Source organism: Eptesicus fuscus, chromosome 2 (assembly GCF_027574615.1).
Source record: "Eptesicus fuscus isolate TK198812 chromosome 2, DD_ASM_mEF_20220401, whole genome shotgun sequence".
NCBI classification, from domain to species: Eukaryota; Metazoa; Chordata; class Mammalia; order Chiroptera; family Vespertilionidae; genus Eptesicus; species Eptesicus fuscus.
In genome coordinates this window covers 67,682,814-67,703,884 of record NC_072474.1, presented here as the reverse complement: position 1 = coordinate 67,703,884, position 21,071 = coordinate 67,682,814, and the positions used below count along the sequence as shown (strand labels likewise).

Sequence of the window (21,071 nt, the reverse complement as noted above, 5' to 3'; positions counted from 1 at the left end):
AGACTGAGATTGGCAGCATTAGTCAATTTACCAATGTTTCACAGCTAGTGAGCAGTAGTGCTAGGCTTTGAAGCGGTGCCACTTCAGAGGACACATGTGGGTCACTGTGTCATCACCCTTCATCACCTGTTCTAGTTCCAATGCGACCTTCTCTGCTTCTCGGCAGGGCGGTCATACTCTTTACAGCTCTTTTGGATGTTTTGTCATCTTGCCCACCATGCCCTTTCCCTATGCACCCTCCACTCTTTCTCAACTCACATTTTACTCAGATCAGTTTGCATCTTTGCTTTCGTTATTGTTCAGGATCTTAACATAATCTGATTAAAACAACAAAAATAAATTCACCATTTCTGCTCAAATGTCCGGTATTTTCTTCTAGATGTCTCTTTTCCCTCAGTATTTCTCCTCCTCCTCCTCCTCCTCCTCCTCCTCCTCCTCCTCCTCCTCCTCCTCCTCCTCTTCCTCCTCCTCCTCCTCCTCCTCCTCCTCCTCCTCCTCCTCCTCTTCCTCCTTCTTCTTCTTTTGGATTTGTTTGTTGTTGTTTTTTGGTGTGTTTTTTTTTAGAAAAAGAGAGAGAAACATCAATGTGTGAGAGAAACATGAATCAGTTGTCTTCTGTAAACGCCCTGACAGGGGATCAAACCCACAACCTAGGTATGTGCCCTGACCAGGAATCAAACCCATAACCTTTTGTTGTATGGAATGACACTCCAACCAATTGAGCCACCCATCTGGGGCTCCTCACTTCTTCCTTTGAGAAAGGAGCTCCCTCATCCTGGCCCATGGGGCCCATCTGTGACCCAGAACCTATCTGCCCCATCACCTCCATAAGCTGGTCTTTCCAATCAGTTATTTCCTCTTCTGGAAATAACTCCCTCTTTCTTTCTCTTCTTCCTCCCATCCCCTTTCTTCTAGGACCTTAGTGTCTTTCACAACCTTAATGAGACCCTCATTTCTGTTTCCTCCTTAGAATCTGTCCCAGGTACACACATGATGATCATCTGCAGGCCCTCATTTTTTATCTACTTGCCAGACAACGGATCCACAGCAATATCATACTCAAAAAACTTCAAAGAAAACCCACCCCATCTTCCTTTCCCCAATCCACCCATCCACAAGGTCCTTTTCTTTCTTTGTCTTTCTTGTCCACCTGCTGCTGATTTTTTCAGTCAGCGCACTTCAAAACAGTTGAGTTACATCTAATTCCCCCCCCACCCCTACCCACATTCTAATCACTGCATATCCTGCAAACTCTCCTTTCCCAATGCCTCTTAAATGTATTCCCCTTTCTCTGCTAATGGAGAGAAACCTAAGCTCATCTTTCTCCTGAAGGCTCTGCCCCACTGAAGTTCTCACCACCCCTTCCTTAGAAAGGGTTACTCTTTTGGAAGATCTGCTTTGGCTTAGAAAACACTTTGATGGTGGGAACTTGTTGATCGTTTCCCATTGCCCACACATTAAGTATACATTTGTCACCCTGAGTTTTAAGCCCCCCTGGTCTCCCTTGGTTCCTGAGTGAATATCTGAAGCTCTGTCTCTGCTGGGTGCTCCCCACTCCCCACTGTCCCTCCTGTGTGCCTGTGCAGGTTGTTCTTGCCTTCTAACTAGGACAGTGGTCAGCAAACTCATTCGTCAACAGAGCCAAATATCAACTATCAACAGTACAACGATTGAAATTTCTTTTGAGAGCCAAATTTTTTAAACTTAAACTTCTTCTAACACCACTTCTTCAAAATAGACTTGCCCAGGCCGTGGTGTTTTGTGGAAGAGCCACACTCAAGGGGCCAAAGAGCCGCATGTGGCTCGCGAGCCGCAGTTTGCCGACCACGGAACTAGGATGTCTCAGCCAGCACCATTTGCAAACATCAAATAAGCATACAAATTTAAGTTCGTCTTACTCCCATTAGATAAATATTCTCTGGTCCTCCTTTGACACCTATTGCATTTTAGGTGTGGCTTTGTTCTGACACTAGACCTTGTCATGGACATCTCAAAGGAAAGTTCTGAGCCTGGCTTACCCCTCTGTCTCCCACAGTAACTTCCATAGTACCTCACACCCAATTGATGTTCCAAGAATGTTAATAGAAGTGGATATTTTTCTATCGTGGATGTAAACTGAGAGTAAAATATAAACTGATGGGAGGCTAGTTACATGGGCAGGAGTGGGGCTCATGTCTCCTTGTTGGCAGCAAGAACTGGCACCAAAAATGAGGCAAGAGCTTTGCTCGTATATCTGAGAGTGCATCTTGCCCCCTCCTTTTTCAAACTGTGACTCCTCAGGTCTTACTGCAGCCTTCTCAACACGTTTGTGAGTTTGTTCACACTGGGTAGAGGTAGAACCCACAGGTCAGTCTATTGTAGTGGGTTATGTTTTTTATGGGGCAGGGGTGTGTGATTCTTTTCAGGGTGAGACAATAGCCACAGGCCCTGAAAAAAGGGGGAAGTTTTGTTTTGTTTTATGGTCTTTGTACTAATCCAGAGCCTCTAACAAAAAGAACACATGATTCATAAGAGCTCAGGGATGGGCTAGGACCAAAGTCACGATCCAAAGGGGAAGAGAGGATGCTTCTTTCTACTCTGCCATCGTGGTTCTTTCCCGGAATCCATCCGTAGTTATCTCATGAGTAACACCTTTTGGTTTTAAAAGTGGCATCAGAATTCAAATTCCATGCACACTTTACGGGCCCTGAGTTTTGGTATGAAATCATTTCTTTTTCTCCTGATGAGGAATAGCTATGAGTGCTGATTATTGTAACCGCTTTCAAACACATTTAACGTGGTTGCATTAAGAACCTAATCGACTGACAGGTGATTATTAAAAATCTCACTGTGTGTCTAAATTTGTCTTTATAGGTCATTATTTATTAGCTAAGGAGTCACTGCCCCATAAAACCAACATCCAAAGCCATTGCTTCGACAGTACACATTTACTTTAATATCTTCAAGCTTTTTTGGCTTTGTTCCAAAGATGTGAAATAAGTCATTTCACTGCCGTGTGCTTCCATCCATCATGATTGTGGGTAATCCTCACTGATCCTCGAAGCAGAGCCTTTGTGATGTGAAGAAAGAACCACACAGCGATGACCACATGTCATTTCCTCACAGCTGCAGGGTGGCATATTACAGGGTTTTGCAGCTGCTGAATCAAAATCTTAATTTTTTAGCTATTTCAGTTTTTAGCACATCTGCATGCTGTGCATATTTAGAAAATGAATAGAATCCTTTGCTTGCTCAAAAACAAGAAATGTATTCATTTCAGCTCAAGCTAATACTCCATTCCCAGGCTTCCTTGTAATGTGTTCATTAATTTGTTTGTTTAAAGTGCTAATTCCCTGGGTTTGTTAGCGAACAGGCACATAGATAAACAACTGGAATTCCATCTGCCCTCCCCCATTCCCACCACATGCTTATGTTACACCAGGAAGCTGAAACAGGCCATCCATAAATGTATCCTGCGCCTCTTGTCTTCCCTTGTCACCCTTAATGAGTTTTATATTTAAAGACTTTTCACTGTAATTGAAATAGTGACAAATAAGGATTTACTTACTGAGTAGCAACGGGAGCGACAGCCTCCGGAATGGCACTGTTTTTAGGCATTTAATGGATATCCACTCACCATTTAGACACATTTGAGGTTAGCCTCCTCTTTTGATTATAGACGGGGGGGTGAGAGGCAAATGCCTTACTGCACAGATGGGGCTTTTAGGATGGGATGTTAATCTTGCAGAGGCTGCTGGGTTGGTGGGTTGGACACTCAGCTCCCCTATTTTAGCAACCGCCGTCCTGGTTCAGATTAAGCGGTGACAGTATACACTTCCTCTCATGTATCCTGTGAAACTGTTCCAAATATCACCTGTGGGGAGGAATGGGCGTGGAAGGTGATTCTGGGGAAATTCACTCTGTGGTTTGTTGGCCTCTCCGGGAATACTGCCAATTGCAGGACACACTTTCTGACAGCTGTGCTCCTCCAGTGTGGGTCCAGCAAGAATATGAATTAGAATTTGTCAGATGGTCAACGCCTACCAAGAAGAATTCAAGACTTGCCTCCAAATCAGCTTAGTTTTTAGAAAATGTGCCCACAGATTTTACTGTGCCTGAAGCAACTGGTGCCTTAGCAGTTCCCCAGGACACAGCATTACCTCCTGCAGTGCCTGGAGATGGCTCCTACCACCTCTTAATTATGTTTAGATTATATAATTGATGCATTTGACCGACCGTGGAGATATTTCTCTTCATTATCTCTAATGGTACTGACAAGGCAGTTGTATGTTGTCACATGCACAGCCGAGGAGTATTCCCCTTCCCTCTTTGCCTGAAGTAGCTTTTGAAAACCTTTTCCAAGGGCCTCCAAGTTCCCAATTTCCTAGTGTTATTACTCCAATAATTTTTTTCTTTCATTCAACAAATAGGGAGGGGCCGCTTTCTAGGTGCAACTGATGTGGCCAAATTCTACTTCGTTTTCATTTTTAAAGGTGCTTTAGAAACTGGCAATTTGTGAAAAGATCTTCCTCAGTCATTATCTGGGACACAGACCAGTGGTATGTTTATGTTATTCTTTGTTTCCTAAGGGACACCCCAGATTTCTGTGCCTGGTCATGATAGCTTTCATGTACCTATATTCTAGTATTCTTAATATTCTTAATATACCTAATCTAGCATAAGCCCCTTGAGAGCAATTCAGCTGTGGGATGTTATTGACCGAGAAGGGCCTTCTATATTCCTAATGGAGAGAACAGGAGAGGTCCCCCAGCCCCCCAGTTTTGTTTTGAGAGCTGCTGGATGTTTTCTTGGATTGTTGGTTTTCTGCAGTAGTTCTAATGTCTTCTCCCATCACTAATTACCTTTCACACAATAATTTCCCATTCACATCTGTATTAAAAGTAGATAGCTCAGAAAATAGACTGGTAAAAGACAAACACACTCATAAACTGACCCCCAGTTGCCTATAGGATAAAATCTACACCCTTTTTCATGATTTACAGGCTATTCCAAAACTGACCCACCCAGTTCCTGTATGGTTCCTGCAGCTGAGCCGCACAAAGTATTCCTGTCTCGGCCGCCTCTAGCAAGCCTTCTGGACTGAGTGATACCCCTTTTATAGGCTTTCATTGTCCCGTTAGCATTTTATGGAACAGTCTCCTGGCAGTCCTGTGTCTCAGTGTCTTCTTGCTTGTCCTGCTGTGCCACCGTCTCCATTGCCCTGTGACACAGGACTCCATTTGGAGACAGTCCTATTTAAGGCAAGAAGCACAGCCCAAGTCCACTCTACTCTTGGATTCTTAGATATTCCACTGGGCTGCCACCAACCTATTCTGCAAGGGGTTAGGGCAGGGGCAAAGCAGATGGTCTCTCTGCTTCTTCTTCCTCTCCAGAGTGAAGGGTTTTTCTAGGCTGGGGAACAAAGGTGGAGAGTATAGGGGTCATGTTGGTGGGGAGAGGACTGGGTCTGTTAGCTCCAGTGCACATTCAAGTCTGTTTTTTCTTCTTTTGCCTGTGCTGGGCTCTTTGAATTTGGTATCTTCATAGGCCTGATTCTGATACCTTTCTTACTGGCCCAATGGGGGGTGGTTACAGTGGATGAGGAGAGAGCTCACTGGTTGATATTTCAGATTGTTGTTTGGTTTTATATATTTTATACATCCAGGGTCACTGTTCACCATACTGAAAGCTCTATGAGTACACTAGATGTTAAACATTTTTGTTGTTTGAAAGAAAATATTTTTAAAGTGTTTAATCTCATGATGTAATACCAGTTTTCACCAGCCAAATTAGCCAAGATTGTTTTACTATTTTTAAAATCTCAGTGCAGGCAAAGTTATAATGAAACAGTCTCATGAATGGCTCTTTGAGATGTAAATTGATACAAGCTTTCTGGAAAGAAAATTTTAATACTTATTAAGTATTTTACATTTTTTCATGTCTTTAGTGGTTAAAAGTGTATGCTCTAGAGTCAGTGTGGATATGGTGTGTGCAAGCAAAAGATTTAACTTCTAAGTCTCAGTTTCTTTGTCTTTCAAATAGGGATAATAACAATGCCTACTTCATCTTCTTAAGGTGATTATGTATTTATAATAATTCGCATAGTGCTTGATATACATTCAGAGCTCAATAAATGTCAGCTATAATAATAATGTGAATTGTACTCTTTTGACATTGTCTTTTAGGAAATACAGTTGACCCTTGAACATGATTTTAGAACCATCTAAGTCCACTTACATATGGATATTTTTTCAGTAAATACACAGTCAATCCTCTATGTCTCGGGGTTTCACAGATTGAACCACCGCATATCAAAAATAATATTTTTAAAATATGTTTTTATTGATTTTTTTTTTAGAGAGAGAGGAAGGGAAAGGGAAAGAGAGATAGAAACATCAATGGGCTGCCTCTTGCACACCCACTACTGGGGATCAAGCCCACAACCTGGGCATGTGCCCTGACTGGGAATCCAACTGGTGGCCTCTTGTTGCATGGGATGAAGCTCAATCCACTGAGCCACAATGGCCAGGGGAAAATAGTATTTTTGATCCATGGTTAAGAATCTAACAATATAGAGGGCCAACTGTATACACTGTTCTACACTATTTTATATAAGGGACTGAGCATCCTCAGTATCCACAGGAGGTCCTTGACACAACCCTCCACAGATACCAAGGGATGACTATAATTACGTTTTAGGCAAGTCATAATTATATAATTTCTTTTTTTTACTGCACACAGGGTTGGTACCCTTAACCCCCTGTGTTGTTGAAGAGTCAACTATAATATAAAACATACAAAGGTGTTATCATTGCTTTACTGAATATCATGGAGCCCCTAACAATTACGTTTACAAAGTGTTTAATGACACATATAAATGTTGATGGCATTGAGTAAAAATAAAGATATTGCATGACAATGTTTAATATCATCTAATTTATTTAAAATGTATATGTCTAATTGTATAGAAAACTAAGAAAAATGTCAATGTTAGTATTTCATCTGAAAGGACTACATAGGGTGATTTTTATGCTTATTTAAAATTTGTAAAAATGTTCTTAATATATACAATCATAGTTCACTTTGTAGTCAGAAAAATAAAACCTCAAGATCCCCATTCGAGTCCCACTCAGCCCCTGTCCTGGGAAGAAGGTCACAGTGGTGCCCTGGGCTTGAGCCTGAAGCTTGCTGCTGGTGGTGCCCGGTGGGACTGGCCACTCCAGCTGCCGTGCCTGAGTTCTGTAGGCTGCCCTCGGGAACTATACTTCTCTGATTACAAGTCAGAACACTGGTATTAATCCTCAAGCCCTTGTTGCTCTGATTTTTGGCTTTTTTCCCTGCACATCATCACTCATTTTGAGCTCTCCCAGGATACTGTCCCCTACAAAGCGATTTTGATGTCAAGCTTCTTAAGACAAAGGTGTTTCTTGGGTTTTAGGAATTTATTTTTTCTTTTCTGGTTGGTTAATAAAAGTCAGTCAACTTTCAGATCGACTTTGGAGCATATTTACTTAAGTGCTCCTCTGTTGGGGACTTGTATATGATAGCGTTGGGAATGGAGGTTTGCATGAGTGTATTACCAGGAGACCCACTCACATTGTTGTTTTGGAATGAATCAATTCATGGGATTGGGGGTTTAGAAGACTTTTTAAATCGTGGGTGAATGGATAACGAATGAATACAGGTAGTGAACCAAAACAGAGTTCAACTTTCCAGACTCGGGTAGTTATGTGCGTGAGGTAAAACTATAACCCAGCTTGGGTTAATGTGATGGTTTGGGCAGCCTGCAGTTGATTGTTTTATATTTTCAGTTGCCAGTTATTGGTTTCTCTTTGCCTCTGAGTACTCATTCCATCATGCAAGTGATGTGTCTTAAGACTTAACATGAAACCATGGTGAGAATCAGAGGCCTGACACTTGGAAGTTGAGGTCAAGGAAAGTAAATAGAGATGGAGGAAAGTATGAAATAATGCTGAATTTCAAATAATGTTGAAAATTGGTCAAGCCTAGCCAGTTTGACTCAATGGCATCAGCCCGAGGACTGAAGGGTCCCGGGTTCGATTCCAGTCATGGCATGCGCCCCGGTTGCAGCCTCCATCCACAGCCCCATCTGGGGCTTGTGTAGAAGGCAACCAATCGATGTATTTCTCTCACATTGATGTTTCTCTCTGTGTGTCACTTCCCTTTCCTTCTACTTTCTCTAAAAATCAGTGAAAAAGTATCCTCTGGTGAGGATTAACAACAACAAAAAAGAATGTAGGTGGAACAATTAGCCATTTCGTTCTGTGAGAGAAGGATTGAAATAAAAATGGGTAAATACAGATGTGCTGAGGTTGACAGGGAGGAACTGAAGGTGCTCATGCTTGAAGGGCTGAAATAAGTAGAAGATGAAATAACCTGGGAAGGGAGGAGGTGGGCAGGTGGGGGTGGTGACTAGAGAAGAGTAATAAAGGTTTAAAAGCAGCTGCCATGCGGTGTGAAGGAGCATCCATAACCCAGCTCTATCTTCCTTTAAAGTAATACTACACATTATGCTCCTTTTTTTTTTTTAACAGCGTCTAGAGGTCCTTAAGATAAGACAAATCCGTAAATATTTATTTATTGTGCCCACAAAATACTCCCGAGACTTGCTTACTTTCTCTTCAAAGCATCCCCTGAGTGATTACTCTTTTTCATTTCTCTAATTGCACGCTAGAGAAAGCTGCAGTTAGTTGCAACTAGTGTTTAGATCTCTGCACACCTGCAGATCTTGTGGATGCATGCCTGAGCCCAGAACTCCCTGCAAGTACTTGCTTTAAAGAGGAAGAGGCCATGACCTTTCAAATAATCGCACCTTGAGTCAGTCTTGTGCCCAATCCGAACATGTATCCACGCATTTAGGTAACCACAAAGCACAGTCTTCCATTTGCTCCAGCAACTTTTAAAGCTTTTTTGAGTCTCCCCTTTGTACATGTAGGATTGTGCTCAGGGTACTGTGAGTAGGGCACAGGAAAAAAGATTTTTAAAAGGTTGGCATTGTGTGGAAACCATACATTAAATCAAGGAAAATTGCCTCCTTATCATATTTCTCTCCATACAGTCATAATTTCCTTTATGAATCTCTGAAGGGCTGTCATGAGGTTTAATTTGGCTCTTAGGATATTCAGAATTGTTCCTAATACTAGCAAAGGCTACCTGTAACTTGAAACTCCCAAAGTTCAGAGAAAGGTCAGGGGCTGTTAGTTTGCCTTGCTTCAGGAGGGTCAGCATTTTTGAGGAGGACTCTTGCTTTAACTGCTCCAGTCGCTAGCACGGCTTCTCATGCAGATGAGTGGGCGCTGGTCTGGGACTCAAATCTGCTTCTTGCACAGGGAACACATCTCGGATGATCAGCAGTTAAGAAGATGTATCACTGAAGGTATAGAGAGAAAGACATGTTTTAGCAGAGTTCGGTGTCAGCAATCTGTTTCGATGACAGGATTGTTTTTAGTCTAAACATCAGTAGAAATCCCAATCTATATCTACAAGACTTTGAGATGAAACAAGACATATCTGGTCCCTGCGTGAGACATTATCAAGTACAAACAGTGCTTTGAATCCTAAAGGGGAAGATGGAAAGGCCCTATAACCAGAGCTCTCTCTTCTTTTTCCTAGGTCTTTTACTCCTCTTTTATTTTGGTGGGTAATTATGGATTTGTGTATGTTCTTCCTCCTTTGGAATGGAGCATGGTAAATGGGACATAAAGGGTAATTATCAGGACAGATGTTTTCACCTAAATGGGAGATGAACACAATCAAGTTCTTTAATTAAAGGGTGTCTATTGTATGGGCGAGAACAAGAGGCAGCGCTCGCCATACCAGATCATTTGTCTTACGGCTTCAATCATAACTGGTACAACAGAGCTTCTGAGAGCTATGTTTCGCATCATGAAAATGAACTTTTCACTCATAACTCTTTGTCATAAATTTTCCTTTAGTTAAAAATTAAAGTTTTCCACTAACTGAACCCAATGATTTACTAACTCCAATCCCTCCGTACCAAAATGCCCAAGACTGGTATACTGCCTCTGGAAGACCGAATCTGGGAGGGCACTGAGCACAGCTCAGAAGCACAGGGAAGGGGGAGCATGCTCTCCTCAAGTTCTCGGAGTTCTTGGGGAAATGGTGATGGTATCGATGATACTGTTTCTGTGAGTCTGACAGTTCTCTGTATACCCCTCGCAAGTACCGATCACATGCTGCCCTAGAACTTGAAGGTCGTTCAATTGGAAAGGGATGAAAAACTCAGTTGCTGTGCTGGGCCTGGCCATTTGCTAAAAACCTCAAACACGCAATTTGCGCAGATCCCTCACTTCTGCTTTACTGCCAGATACTGCCTTCGGGCGCTCAAGCTGTCTGTGCTGCAACGGTGGTAATTGCAGTTCCATCTGCCCTTTGGTGTAGTGATGAGTCTTGGTGCTTCCATCATCTGCTTTCTCTGTGCTCCCTTGCCCTCTCCAGACTGCCATCCTCTGTGCCAGCAATGTGCAGCTGATCTCCACAGCACCGGGAGCATCTGCCTGAGGTGCCAGAACACCCAGTACCTGCTGCTGGGGGACCACTGTGTTCCTGATTGCCCTTCTGGATATTACGCAGAGAAAGGAGCTTGTAAAAGTAAGTAAGTGCTGGACACAGGAGCTGGTGGCGCCCGTTGAGCTTCTTTTTCGGGTAATAGCTGAGAAGACTTGGAGTGGGGGAGAGAGAGAGAGACAAACAGAGAGAGAGAACAGGAGGGGAGAGGGGAGGGAGGAGTAGGAAGGGGAGCAGAGGGAGCACACTGTGATAATAAATCAGAACAGCTAATGCTCTCAGCATTGGGACTTTTAAAAAAATTTATCCTTATTGTTGAAAATATTACAGATGTCCCTCTTTCCCCCCCATTGACCCCCTCCTTCCCACACCCACCCCAGCATTGGGCTTTCATGAACAGTTCTTGGGATACTACTTTGGAAAGGAGTCTGGCTTCATAGGTTCTCTTTGTGTCTCTGCAGAATGTCACTCCTCCTGTAGAACCTGCCAGGGCAGAGGACCCTTCTCCTGCTCCTCATGTGACACCAACCTCGTTCTGTCCCACCTGGGCACCTGCAGCACCACCTGCTTCCCAGGGCACTATCTCGATGACAGCCATTCTTGTCAACGTAGGTTTTTAAAAATGAGCTTTCTCTCCTTTCCTTTTGCTTCCTTTTTCTTACCTGTAGCCTTTGTTTTTATAAAAGGAAGAAAATTAATCTAAAAAGGCATATTGCCAAAATCGGTTTGGCTCAGTGGATAGAGCGTCGGTCTGCGGACTGAAGGGTCCCAGGTTCGATTCCGGTTAGGGGCATGTACATTGGTTGCGGGCACATCCCCGGTAGGGGGTGTGCAGGAGGCAGCTGGTCGATGTTTCTCTCTCATCGATGTTTCTAGCTCTCTATCCCTCTCCCTTCCTCTCTGTGAAGAATCAATAAAATATATTTTAAAAAAAAAAAGGCATATGGATGCCATTAGCAGATTTAATCAGATATCACCCTAATTCGAAGTGCTGGGCTGGGGCTCTTCTCTGCCAGTACCAGATGTGTGATCTTAGGTCAGTCATTTATTTAATCTCTCTGTTCCGTGGTTATTTTATTAAAAAATAAAAGCATTAGCCTATTTCCTTTTATTGTTTCCCTCAACATTTGAATGACAAGATCCTGAGCAGAGATCGTTCTAGCACACAACCTAAGCACTTCTCTGGATTCAATTTGTTTTTGACATGTATTTGTTGAATATTGACAATATGCAAGGCTTGACTTGCACAGAGTATTTAGTATTTAGTTTCTGCCCAAACAGTAGTTATTTTGTCTTGCATGAGAGTTACTTATATAGATGTCTTATTTTTGAAATAAGTCAAAATATGATTAATTACTGAGTCAGGCAAAACAAAGAGTTAGGATAAATTAGGGAAAGGGCAAATCTGAGGGGAACAAATTAGGAAATCCTTCACAGATGACAGAACACTTTTAAAAATGGACTGAGACGGCTGACTCTATTTCAATCACTGAAGCGTCATTTGCAAAATATATATATATATATTGTTATACTTTCTCATTTGAAAATGAAAGTTAACAAATACAGTGCTGATATTTCAATTTTATGTCCCAGGAAATACCATGTTGAAGGAATTATAGAGTAGTGGTTAGGAGAGTTGGCTCTAGAGTCAGGAGTTCAAATCCTACCTACCACTTACTAGCTTTGTTACCTTAAGCAAGTTATTAACCACTAGTTCACTCAGCTTTCTTCACTGTCCACTATCCATGAAGTCAGTGACCTTAAAGAACTGCACCTGCTACTCCAGATGTGGTCATCCCAACATGACTGCAACAGGACTAATACCTCATAGGCTGGAGAAATGCTCCTTACCCACGTCCCTCTGAAGATGGAAGCTGAGGGCCTAAGGGGCTCTGGTATGTGCAGAACTGCCCTGAGTGAGACAAGCACATTTGCCGATTGCCTTGGAGAAGGATGAGGGGATAGATGAGAGAGGAAGAAAGGTTCAGACAGAAACAGTGAAAGCCTGTGCTTCTCAGTGTGACACTAGTGCATCCCACCAAATCCTCTTAACGTTTCAAGATGCTCAATGTGAATCTATATTTTTTGGAAGTCAGTGAAGGGGATGAGTATTACATTGAGGTGGCAAGGGGAAATGACTGCATAGAAGGATTCAAGAGCATGGAGGCAGACTGAGGCTTGAGGAAGTATTACAGGAAACTCAGCTGTATATTGACCTTTGACCCCAGTCCAAGGAACTGGCATTTGGGCCTCTTTTTGCAGCCCCCTGTCAAGTAGGGGGTTCCAGGTGACATTGAGTTTACATCTAGGCTCTTCAGCTCAAAAGTGTATTCATTTCCTTAGTAACCATATCACACTTGTAATTAGCTTTTAATCAACTAAACTTTCAGATCCTTTTTTATAGGAATTGCTGTCTAAGGCCTTTTGTATCCTCTATTTGTGTTAATTTGTTATGGAACATAAATGTAGGGCTTATAGCAGTGGTTCTCCACCTTTCTAATGCCGCGACCCTTTAACACAGTTCCTCATGTTGTGGTGACCCCCAACCATAAAATTATTTTCGTTGCTACTTCATAACTGTAATTTTGCTACTGTTATGAATCATAATGTAAATATCTGTGTTTTCCAATGGTCTTAGGCTCTACAGCAGCGGTTCTCAACCTGTGGGTCACGACCCACAGGTTGAGAACCGCTAGCAGGGTCCCCACAGGTTGAGAACTGCTGCTGTAGAGCCTAAGACCATCGGAAAACACAGATATTTACATTACAATTCATTAACAGTAGCAAAATTACAGTTGTGAAGTAGCAACGAAAATAATTTTATGGTTGGGGGTCACCACAACATGAGGAACTGTGTTAAAGGGTCGCGGCATTAGAAAGGTGGAGAACCACTGGCTTATAGTTTTGTTTATTTTATCTGATTACTTTTAGTTTATTGCATCAACTGGCAAAATAGGTTTGAGTTGTTATTCTTTCAGCTGGTAAAACTTAACTACTGTGTTTCCTATATAGTTATATATGGCATATTTCAATATCATTAGCATGACATCATTGTTTTCATTACAGTTATTAATAAAAATATTGATCAAGTAAAAAATAATGACTTGGTCATATTACTCTACTAGACATTTCTTTTACCAATTACAAAGATTTCCTGATCACTTTTGAGTATGCATTTCGACCATCTTCAAAACCACCTACAACTACTAGACCCCTTTATTTTTGTATTCACAAGTTTATCTTTGGGATCATTATCAAACACTTTGCCAAAATTAAGATGCACCATGTGTAGAAATCCTACTAAAACAAACAAAAAAAGGATAAAAGTTTACTGTCATGTCAGTTTCCAACATTTAAAATATTCTTTTCTAACTATTCCCAAATTATCTGAAACTCCCATCTAGAATTTTTATGGGACCTTTCATTACAAATCTACATACTCTAATGAATATGTTATATCATTGCTTTTTCTTATGGGTAAAACAAGAGGGTTTTCTTTCTTTTTATTTCACAGGGAGGTAATTTCCTGCAGTGTGCCTCATGCTTTGATATCCCATAGATTTAAAACTCCCATGATCACTCTGTAGACTTTTCCTGTGACCTATACTTAGAGAAGATTTCAGAATGAGGCAGAGATGCTAGTGCTTGAGTGTATATAATTAAAATATCTGGCTTCTTTCATTTGTGTAACAGGTGTTTACTAAACACCTACAAGATGATAGATAACCAGTTAGGTGCTGGGATTCTTGCAAGGAATAAAGCAAACCTGGCCTTTACTTTTATGAAGCTTTTAGCATAAAAGATACAGATGTTAAGTAATCACTTAAATGAAAATTGTTATATATGGCATGAAAGAAATGTATAGAACATTATAGAACTAGTAACTGGGAGACCTATTCTAGACTGGAGAATCAGGGAAAGCTTTCTTGAAGAAGAGACTGGAGAATGAGTACAAGTTAAAGACAAGAGACTTGGAGATTATATTGAGAGGATTCAAATATGTGAGTTAAGATTTATAGGTGGGACAAATAAAGGGAATGATGGAGGAGCAATATTTATAGAAATGAAAGCTGGAAATTAATTTTTCAGGATTCAGGAAAAATACAAGTGTATAGATGAAATTGACCTCTGGAGCTTGAGCAATATGAATGAAAATATTACTCTGGTGGAAACATGGAAAATAGATTGCAAGGGAGTCAGATTAGATTTAGGGAAACTAATTAGGAGACTATAGTAGCAATCCAACAGGAGATGATGATGGCTTGGATCTATTGGTGGCATGTGTGGATATAGAGAAAAGCAAAAAGTTCTGAGAATTACATAGGAGAGTTCCAATAAATAGGATTCAGTGAGTGATTGGGAATGAGAAAAAGGGGCTGTCAAAATAGACTCCCATGTTTCTAGCATGAACAGCTGAGTAGATGGAGAAATGTCAGTTGCTCAGTTAGGGAAGATGGAAGTATGATCAGATTTAGGGGTCATTCCTGAATGCCTAAATTAAGTAAATGGCTGCTAAGAATTACAACTGGGCAAATCAATAAGCCAAGTCACCTTTAAGTCTGTTGTATCTTAAAGTTGATGCCTAATTTTAATCTTGACATCACATAAAATCTGAATCTATGTCATTAACGAAGGGGGCTTGAGTCCTTAAGAAGTAAGGTTCAAATGAAACTCTGGACTATCTATCATTTCAGAGATCTCAGGCTAAGTATAAATTCTGTTGCTGAATCACAAGGCAATTTGAATGTGGGATTTCCATTCGTGGGTTTATAATTTATCTTTTCTGGAAAATAAGATTATCTTTTTTTAATTTTGGAAAATAAGACTAATGCTCTCTGTTTCTGTTGATCACAGGGGAGGGCTATGAGCCATAATTAAAGAACAGGTTGGAGCTGGGCTTTGTTTCTTTGCAGCATCTGTCTAGGTTTGATCAGTATGTTGGTATTTGCAATTGTAATCATCTGGTCATTTTCTTTTCCTATCTGCTCAGCATGCAACCCGCATTGTGGAAGCTGTGATTCACAGGCCAGCTGTGCCTCCTGCCGAGATCCAAACAAGGTCCTGCTCTTTGGGGATTGTCAGAATGAGAGCTGTGCCCCACAGTACTATCTTGACTTCTCCACCAAGACGTGCAAAGGTGAAGCTCATCCTGAACTGTACAGTTCTTTCACCAGTGATGCCCCTTTACTATCGATGTTCATCCCCCACCTTGGGAAAATACTGTCATCCTGCATTTAGACTTTCTCTGATGATAGCAAGAAGTCATTATGTATGTATGTATGTATGTATGTATGTATGTATGTATGTATTCACTCATTAATTTATGTGCTAAAGGTTCAAGCAGGTATTTATTTGTTAAACAAATATTTTTGAGCACCTACTATGTACCAGCCATTGTGCAAGTTAATGCTAACGAGACCAGGGGTGGCAAACTGGAAACCCTCTGGTTGTATTTGGCCCACCTAATCTTCCATTGTTTCAAAATGTTTAATATTTGCCTTTTAAAAATCAGAAAACATACCATACAAAAATTGAGATTTTTTCTAAAGTCAGAAGATCTGGCAAAACTGGATTTGCATTCCCAGAATGCAACAGGAGGTTGGCATGAGTAGCTGTCGTCTCTGTTGGACAGAGCATGATCTCCGAAGGTCACCACACTCCTCACTGTTCCCTATTCCATCACACCAGGCCTATTTAAAAGATTTACACTACCTTCCTGGGCCCCTTAGGCACTTGCATTTATAACTCTAGAATGCCAGACTCTAAGCTTAATGAGGACAGGAGTTGTATCTGATTTGTTCATCTCTGCTTAGCATACTGAAATGAGTGAAGACACAGTCCTTGTCCTCAAGGAGTTTATAATGTCAAAAACCAATTGCCTTTTTCTTTGTTCTCCGGTGGTGGTTGGAATTCTAGGGGATTTTGCTCTTTGAATGGCAGTGCTCAGCCAGAGGAAAAGCAGAGTTCAAGGGTAATTTTCCGGGCTCTTGTTCTTTCCCTTCTCCATTCCACACTTCCCTCTATATTTCCAGTTCTGCCTGGGAAGCTAGGGCTCGGATATGGAGGTCAAACATCTGTCCGGTAAACTTGGGATGCTTGAAGCCTTTGCAACATTGCACACTAGCCATTCCAGGAAATTCTCCTTGGTTGTCAACTTAGGTGGTCTGCTGTGCTCAAGACCAAAGAAGCTTTTCTGTTTCTTCCCTCCTAACCACTGGTGTTAGTTTGCGGTGAAAAACAAGATTATCACAAATCCTCCCTGTTGTAAATTATTCCATAACCATGCTGGCAGTTTTCAAGGCTCTATTTTAGTCATTTTCCCTCGGGACTGATTCAGCCAAATAAATGAGTGAGATTAACTTTATAAATCTTCTTGGAAGCACATGTACTGTCTTGCACGTTTACCTGCTTCCTTGGGACTTAGAAATATTGCATCAAGGAAGAGGGAAAGTGACTAATGAGAGGTTTCCCCAGCTTCTTCTCAGGGAGGGAAGGTAGGCTGAGGCAGCACTGAGTGGAGATATTTCTCCAAGATAAACAGTTCAGCAGCAAACCTTTAGGAAGCTGCTACCATATGTCAGGCACTGTGCTGAGTTCTTTACATTCATTATTTCCGTCTTCACAGTAGCCTTATGCAATAGGTACGATTCTTTTTTCCCCAGTTAAAATATATTAAAATTTATTTCAAAATGCATACAATATTATTCTGTTACACTAATTTGACTTAAGCTCCAAAAATGCTCAAATACTCCCTGTTGAAATTAGAATAGTTCAATTGTAGAGAAGCATCAGACATTTTGAGTCTATAAGTACTCTTCAAGGATGAGGATTTCCATATTTAGAGAACATCATGTCCCTAATTATTTATTGTGGCGCAAGTCTAATTCACCCATGCTATATTTTAATTCTGCTCAAATATTTTTAAAATTCCGAAGTATCTCTAGCACCAGTTACCTGACAAAGTTAGCTGTTTAACACGTTAAGCGCCCAGTCAGTCACCGGTGACTGACACTATACTTTCCGCCCAGAAGACAAAACAGGCTGGGTGTTTAACATGTTAAATTAAACCAAATATTTTTCCATACCCTGGATTAGATAGATGATTAAAATGCAAGCACACACACAAAAAACACACACAAAACACACACACACAAAAAAAAATCTATTTTTTGCACTGTTAATAGTTTCTTTTTCATAAATATTATTTTAAGTATCTGAGCACCTTACCCACAACAGTGTATTTATACCCCACAAATCTTCCCATGCAGAGATTTTGCATACTACTAAATCCCCATCTGAGGGCTACAACCCATTCTAATTCTACTGTAGACACCAGTTATAATTAAAGAATCAATAGGTATGATTCTTATTTCTGTTTTACAGACAAGGAAACTGAGGCTTAAAACGTTTAAGGGAGGCATGTGAGATATGCAGATAAAAAGCAGCAAAGCCACGACTTGCATAAAGACTTGCCTGACTTCAAAACCAAGTCCTTAACCATGCTGCTGTCCCATCTCCCATGCGTGAAGGACATAGCTTACTAGCAAGCACTTTGTTTCCAAACATGAGTTTTCTGACTGTATCCGAACTGCCTGGGCCATTACAACAATAGCAACGACAGCTATAGTAATCACAATAACAAAACAATAGCAGCAGCAACATGTTTTTCTTGCCTCAACCTCTGAGATTGACTGTAGTTCTGATCACCTGTGTTTCTTTTATTTCTTTAAATATGTTTTTATTGACTTCAGAGAGGAAGGGAGAAGGAGAGAGAGATAGAAACATCAATGATGATCCGCTGCCTCCTGCACACCCTCTACTGGGGTTCAATGCCTTGACCAGGAATTGAACCGTGACCTCCTGGTTCATAGATCGACACTCAACCACTGAGCCATGCCGGCCAGGCCACCTGTGTTTCTAACAACCCCGCTGGATTATTTGGGTCACATCTAGGGCTGGGACCCACTAGAATATAAGCTCCTTGAGGGCAGGGTCTACACCTCTCACTTTACACCCTCACTCAGTGCTGAGTAACTCGCAGATGCTTGTTGAGTGAATGAACCTGTAAATGAATCGGTTCTGCTCTACATGAGATCGTCTGTTCCTTCAGTAAGCCCTTTATTTCCAGGCAGGTCCCTCATGCCCTGTTTAACTCTACCATTGTTGGTTTTTTTCTGTCGTGTTGGTCAGCACCTGATTTTTGAGAAGTGGAGAGTTGTGGGCTGGTCATGGAGATAGCAGATGCATTCTTAGTTGACTCTCTGACATCCTTTCTCTCTCAAGCATTTGGAGGGGGTCCGCAAATTGGCCACTCCCTACAGCAGACTTTGCATGAAGATGTGTGACTCAGGGATAAGGAACTTGGGGCTTGTGGAAGAAGATCGAGTTGATTTGGCTCCTCAGCAGCCCCACTGACAAGCAGGCTCAGGAGCAGGAGCAATCCATGTACACGCTCATGTCTAACATAATTAGGAAACACTAAACCTCAGAGAAGTGCTCAGGCTACTATAAGTAGAGTCGCTAGAGCTCACTTATCTGACATCTCTTACATGGTACTCACTTTCCTCCTTGCAGCTGCAGGCAGCATCCTCATAAATTAGGTACTGGACAGAAAGGAAGCTGGTCTAATGTGGCCTTTCTTTCTAGAGTGTGATTGGAGTTGCAATGCGTGTAGTGGGCCTCTGAGGACAGACTGCCTGCAGTGCATGGATGGCTATGTTCTCCAGGATGGCACCTGCGTGGAGCAGTGCGCACCATCATTCTACCGGGACTCGGGCCTCTGTAAGAGTAAGTGTCTGGAGCCCCTGCTCTGTGCTCATCCAAGCTTCAGCCTCTTCTCATTGTACTGTTCTGAGAAGGAGCATATGGCTGGTTCCCATCCTGGCTTTGTATCTAATGTCTGGTTTCTTTTCTAAGAACTTTTCTTTGGTATAATGAAAATGTCTTTTTCCTTTCTCTCATGCCCAAATGCATTTCCTAAAGTTTGAGGGCACTATGGAAATAATGGGAGTATATGGCTATGGAAACAGGTATGTTTGGGCCATTACGTTTGGGTTTCCTTAAAAATTGAACAGGCCTGCGCTCCAGATGGAAAGATCTGTGTCCTGTGGTCCATTGAGTGCATGGAAAGACCTCATTCTTTGCCATCTGTTTCCCACAGCACTCCATACATCTTATATCTCACCATCACCTTTCTCTGGCCCAGGACCCCCGTCAGCCTCAATTTAATACCACAAAGTCTTCAGACCCTGAAATGGCCACCCATAGTGCCCAGAAAACATTCTTGAGAGCATTGCTGAGAGACTCTGATAACTGACTGGGTGAATCAGGCAAAGGTAGACATTTTGGCGAAAATGGTACAGAGAGCCAAGGACTAGTTAATAACAATAATGGCGAATACCTGTTCATTTCTAGTTTGCCTAGCATTTTCCATTATTTAATTTGATCTTCACCCAGGGAGCTGGGGGGGATAGTACGTCCACTCCCATTTTGTAGGAGAGACCACTGAGGCTCAGAGAGGTGAAGTAACTAGTTCTGTCCCCCAGCTGGTAAGTACCACAGTCTCAACCAGGAGCCCGGCTCCTTCACTCCTGTCTGCAGCTTTGCCCAGCCACCAGGTTATATTGCTCATTGCTGTCTAACACTGCCTCACTGTGAGGACCAGGAGCCCCTGGGAGAGCCATACACATTCCTGTCGACTTGTCTTTCAGGCTGTGACAGCCACTGTCTCCAGTGCCAAGGTCCCCAGGAGTGTACCCGCTGTGAGGAACCATTTCTCCTCTTGGGAGCCCAGTGTGTCCAGGAATGTGGGAAGGGATACTTTGCAGATCATGCCAGTCGCAAATGCTCAGGTAACTTGGAGACCAGGCTGAATTCTCTGGAAAGACGTAAAGGAGCAAGCTATTCAGGTGTGCTGATCCTCAGGTAACCAAGGAGAATCGGAATCAGAAGTAGCATGAAAACTCAGGGAGCTTGGCCTAAGCAATTGATGACTTCCCATGCACTCCGCCAATTGCTGGTTAAATGGAATATAGAAGAGCAGGCCAATAATTCTCTTGCACAAATCAATATTGGCCCTAACAGTCTTTATGGAAATGAAGCCAATATTTTATGGAATGTAAAGCTTATGTATATCCATTAAGAGTGGATCAGCCCTGTTGATATGAGCATAGAATTTTCAATGTGTAAGACTAAATAACCAGTGATCCTGATATTTGCCATAATATCCTTGAAGAGTAGAATTTCTGGAGATACTTTAGTGAGGCACATTAATCTTTTATTATGAAACTAAAGTTAAGCCCAAAGTATAAATTACCTTGTCTATTGAGTTATTGAGGAGAGTTTCCTTAGTGTGTTCTCATCATTTCTGTCAAAACTTGGTACTGTTTGCCCCACTTTAATGAATACCTGACATTTAATAGTAATGCCATTACCCAGGCATAGCATTTTATACTTCACCAAGTTTCCTTCATCAGCATTATATCATTTGATATTTACAATGGCCTGGTAAAATATGGCAGGCACTATGAATCCTGTTTTACAAG

At 41.7% G+C, this 21,071-nt stretch overlaps 1 protein-coding gene across 1 annotated transcript in view; it reads left to right on the top strand.

Annotated features, from left to right (window-relative positions):
• The window catches only part of FRAS1 (Fraser extracellular matrix complex subunit 1), a 440,116-nt gene that overhangs the window by 260,480 nt on the left and 158,565 nt on the right, over window positions 1-21,071 (top strand). The window contains exons 21-25 of the mRNA XM_008143649.3: window positions 10,459-10,611; window positions 10,989-11,135; window positions 15,518-15,664; window positions 19,174-19,314; window positions 20,238-20,378. Coding sequence (XP_008141871.2) covers window positions 10,459-10,611; window positions 10,989-11,135; window positions 15,518-15,664; window positions 19,174-19,314; window positions 20,238-20,378 — 729 coding nt within the window. The remainder of the gene's footprint in view (window positions 1-10,458; window positions 10,612-10,988; window positions 11,136-15,517; window positions 15,665-19,173; window positions 19,315-20,237; window positions 20,379-21,071) is intronic.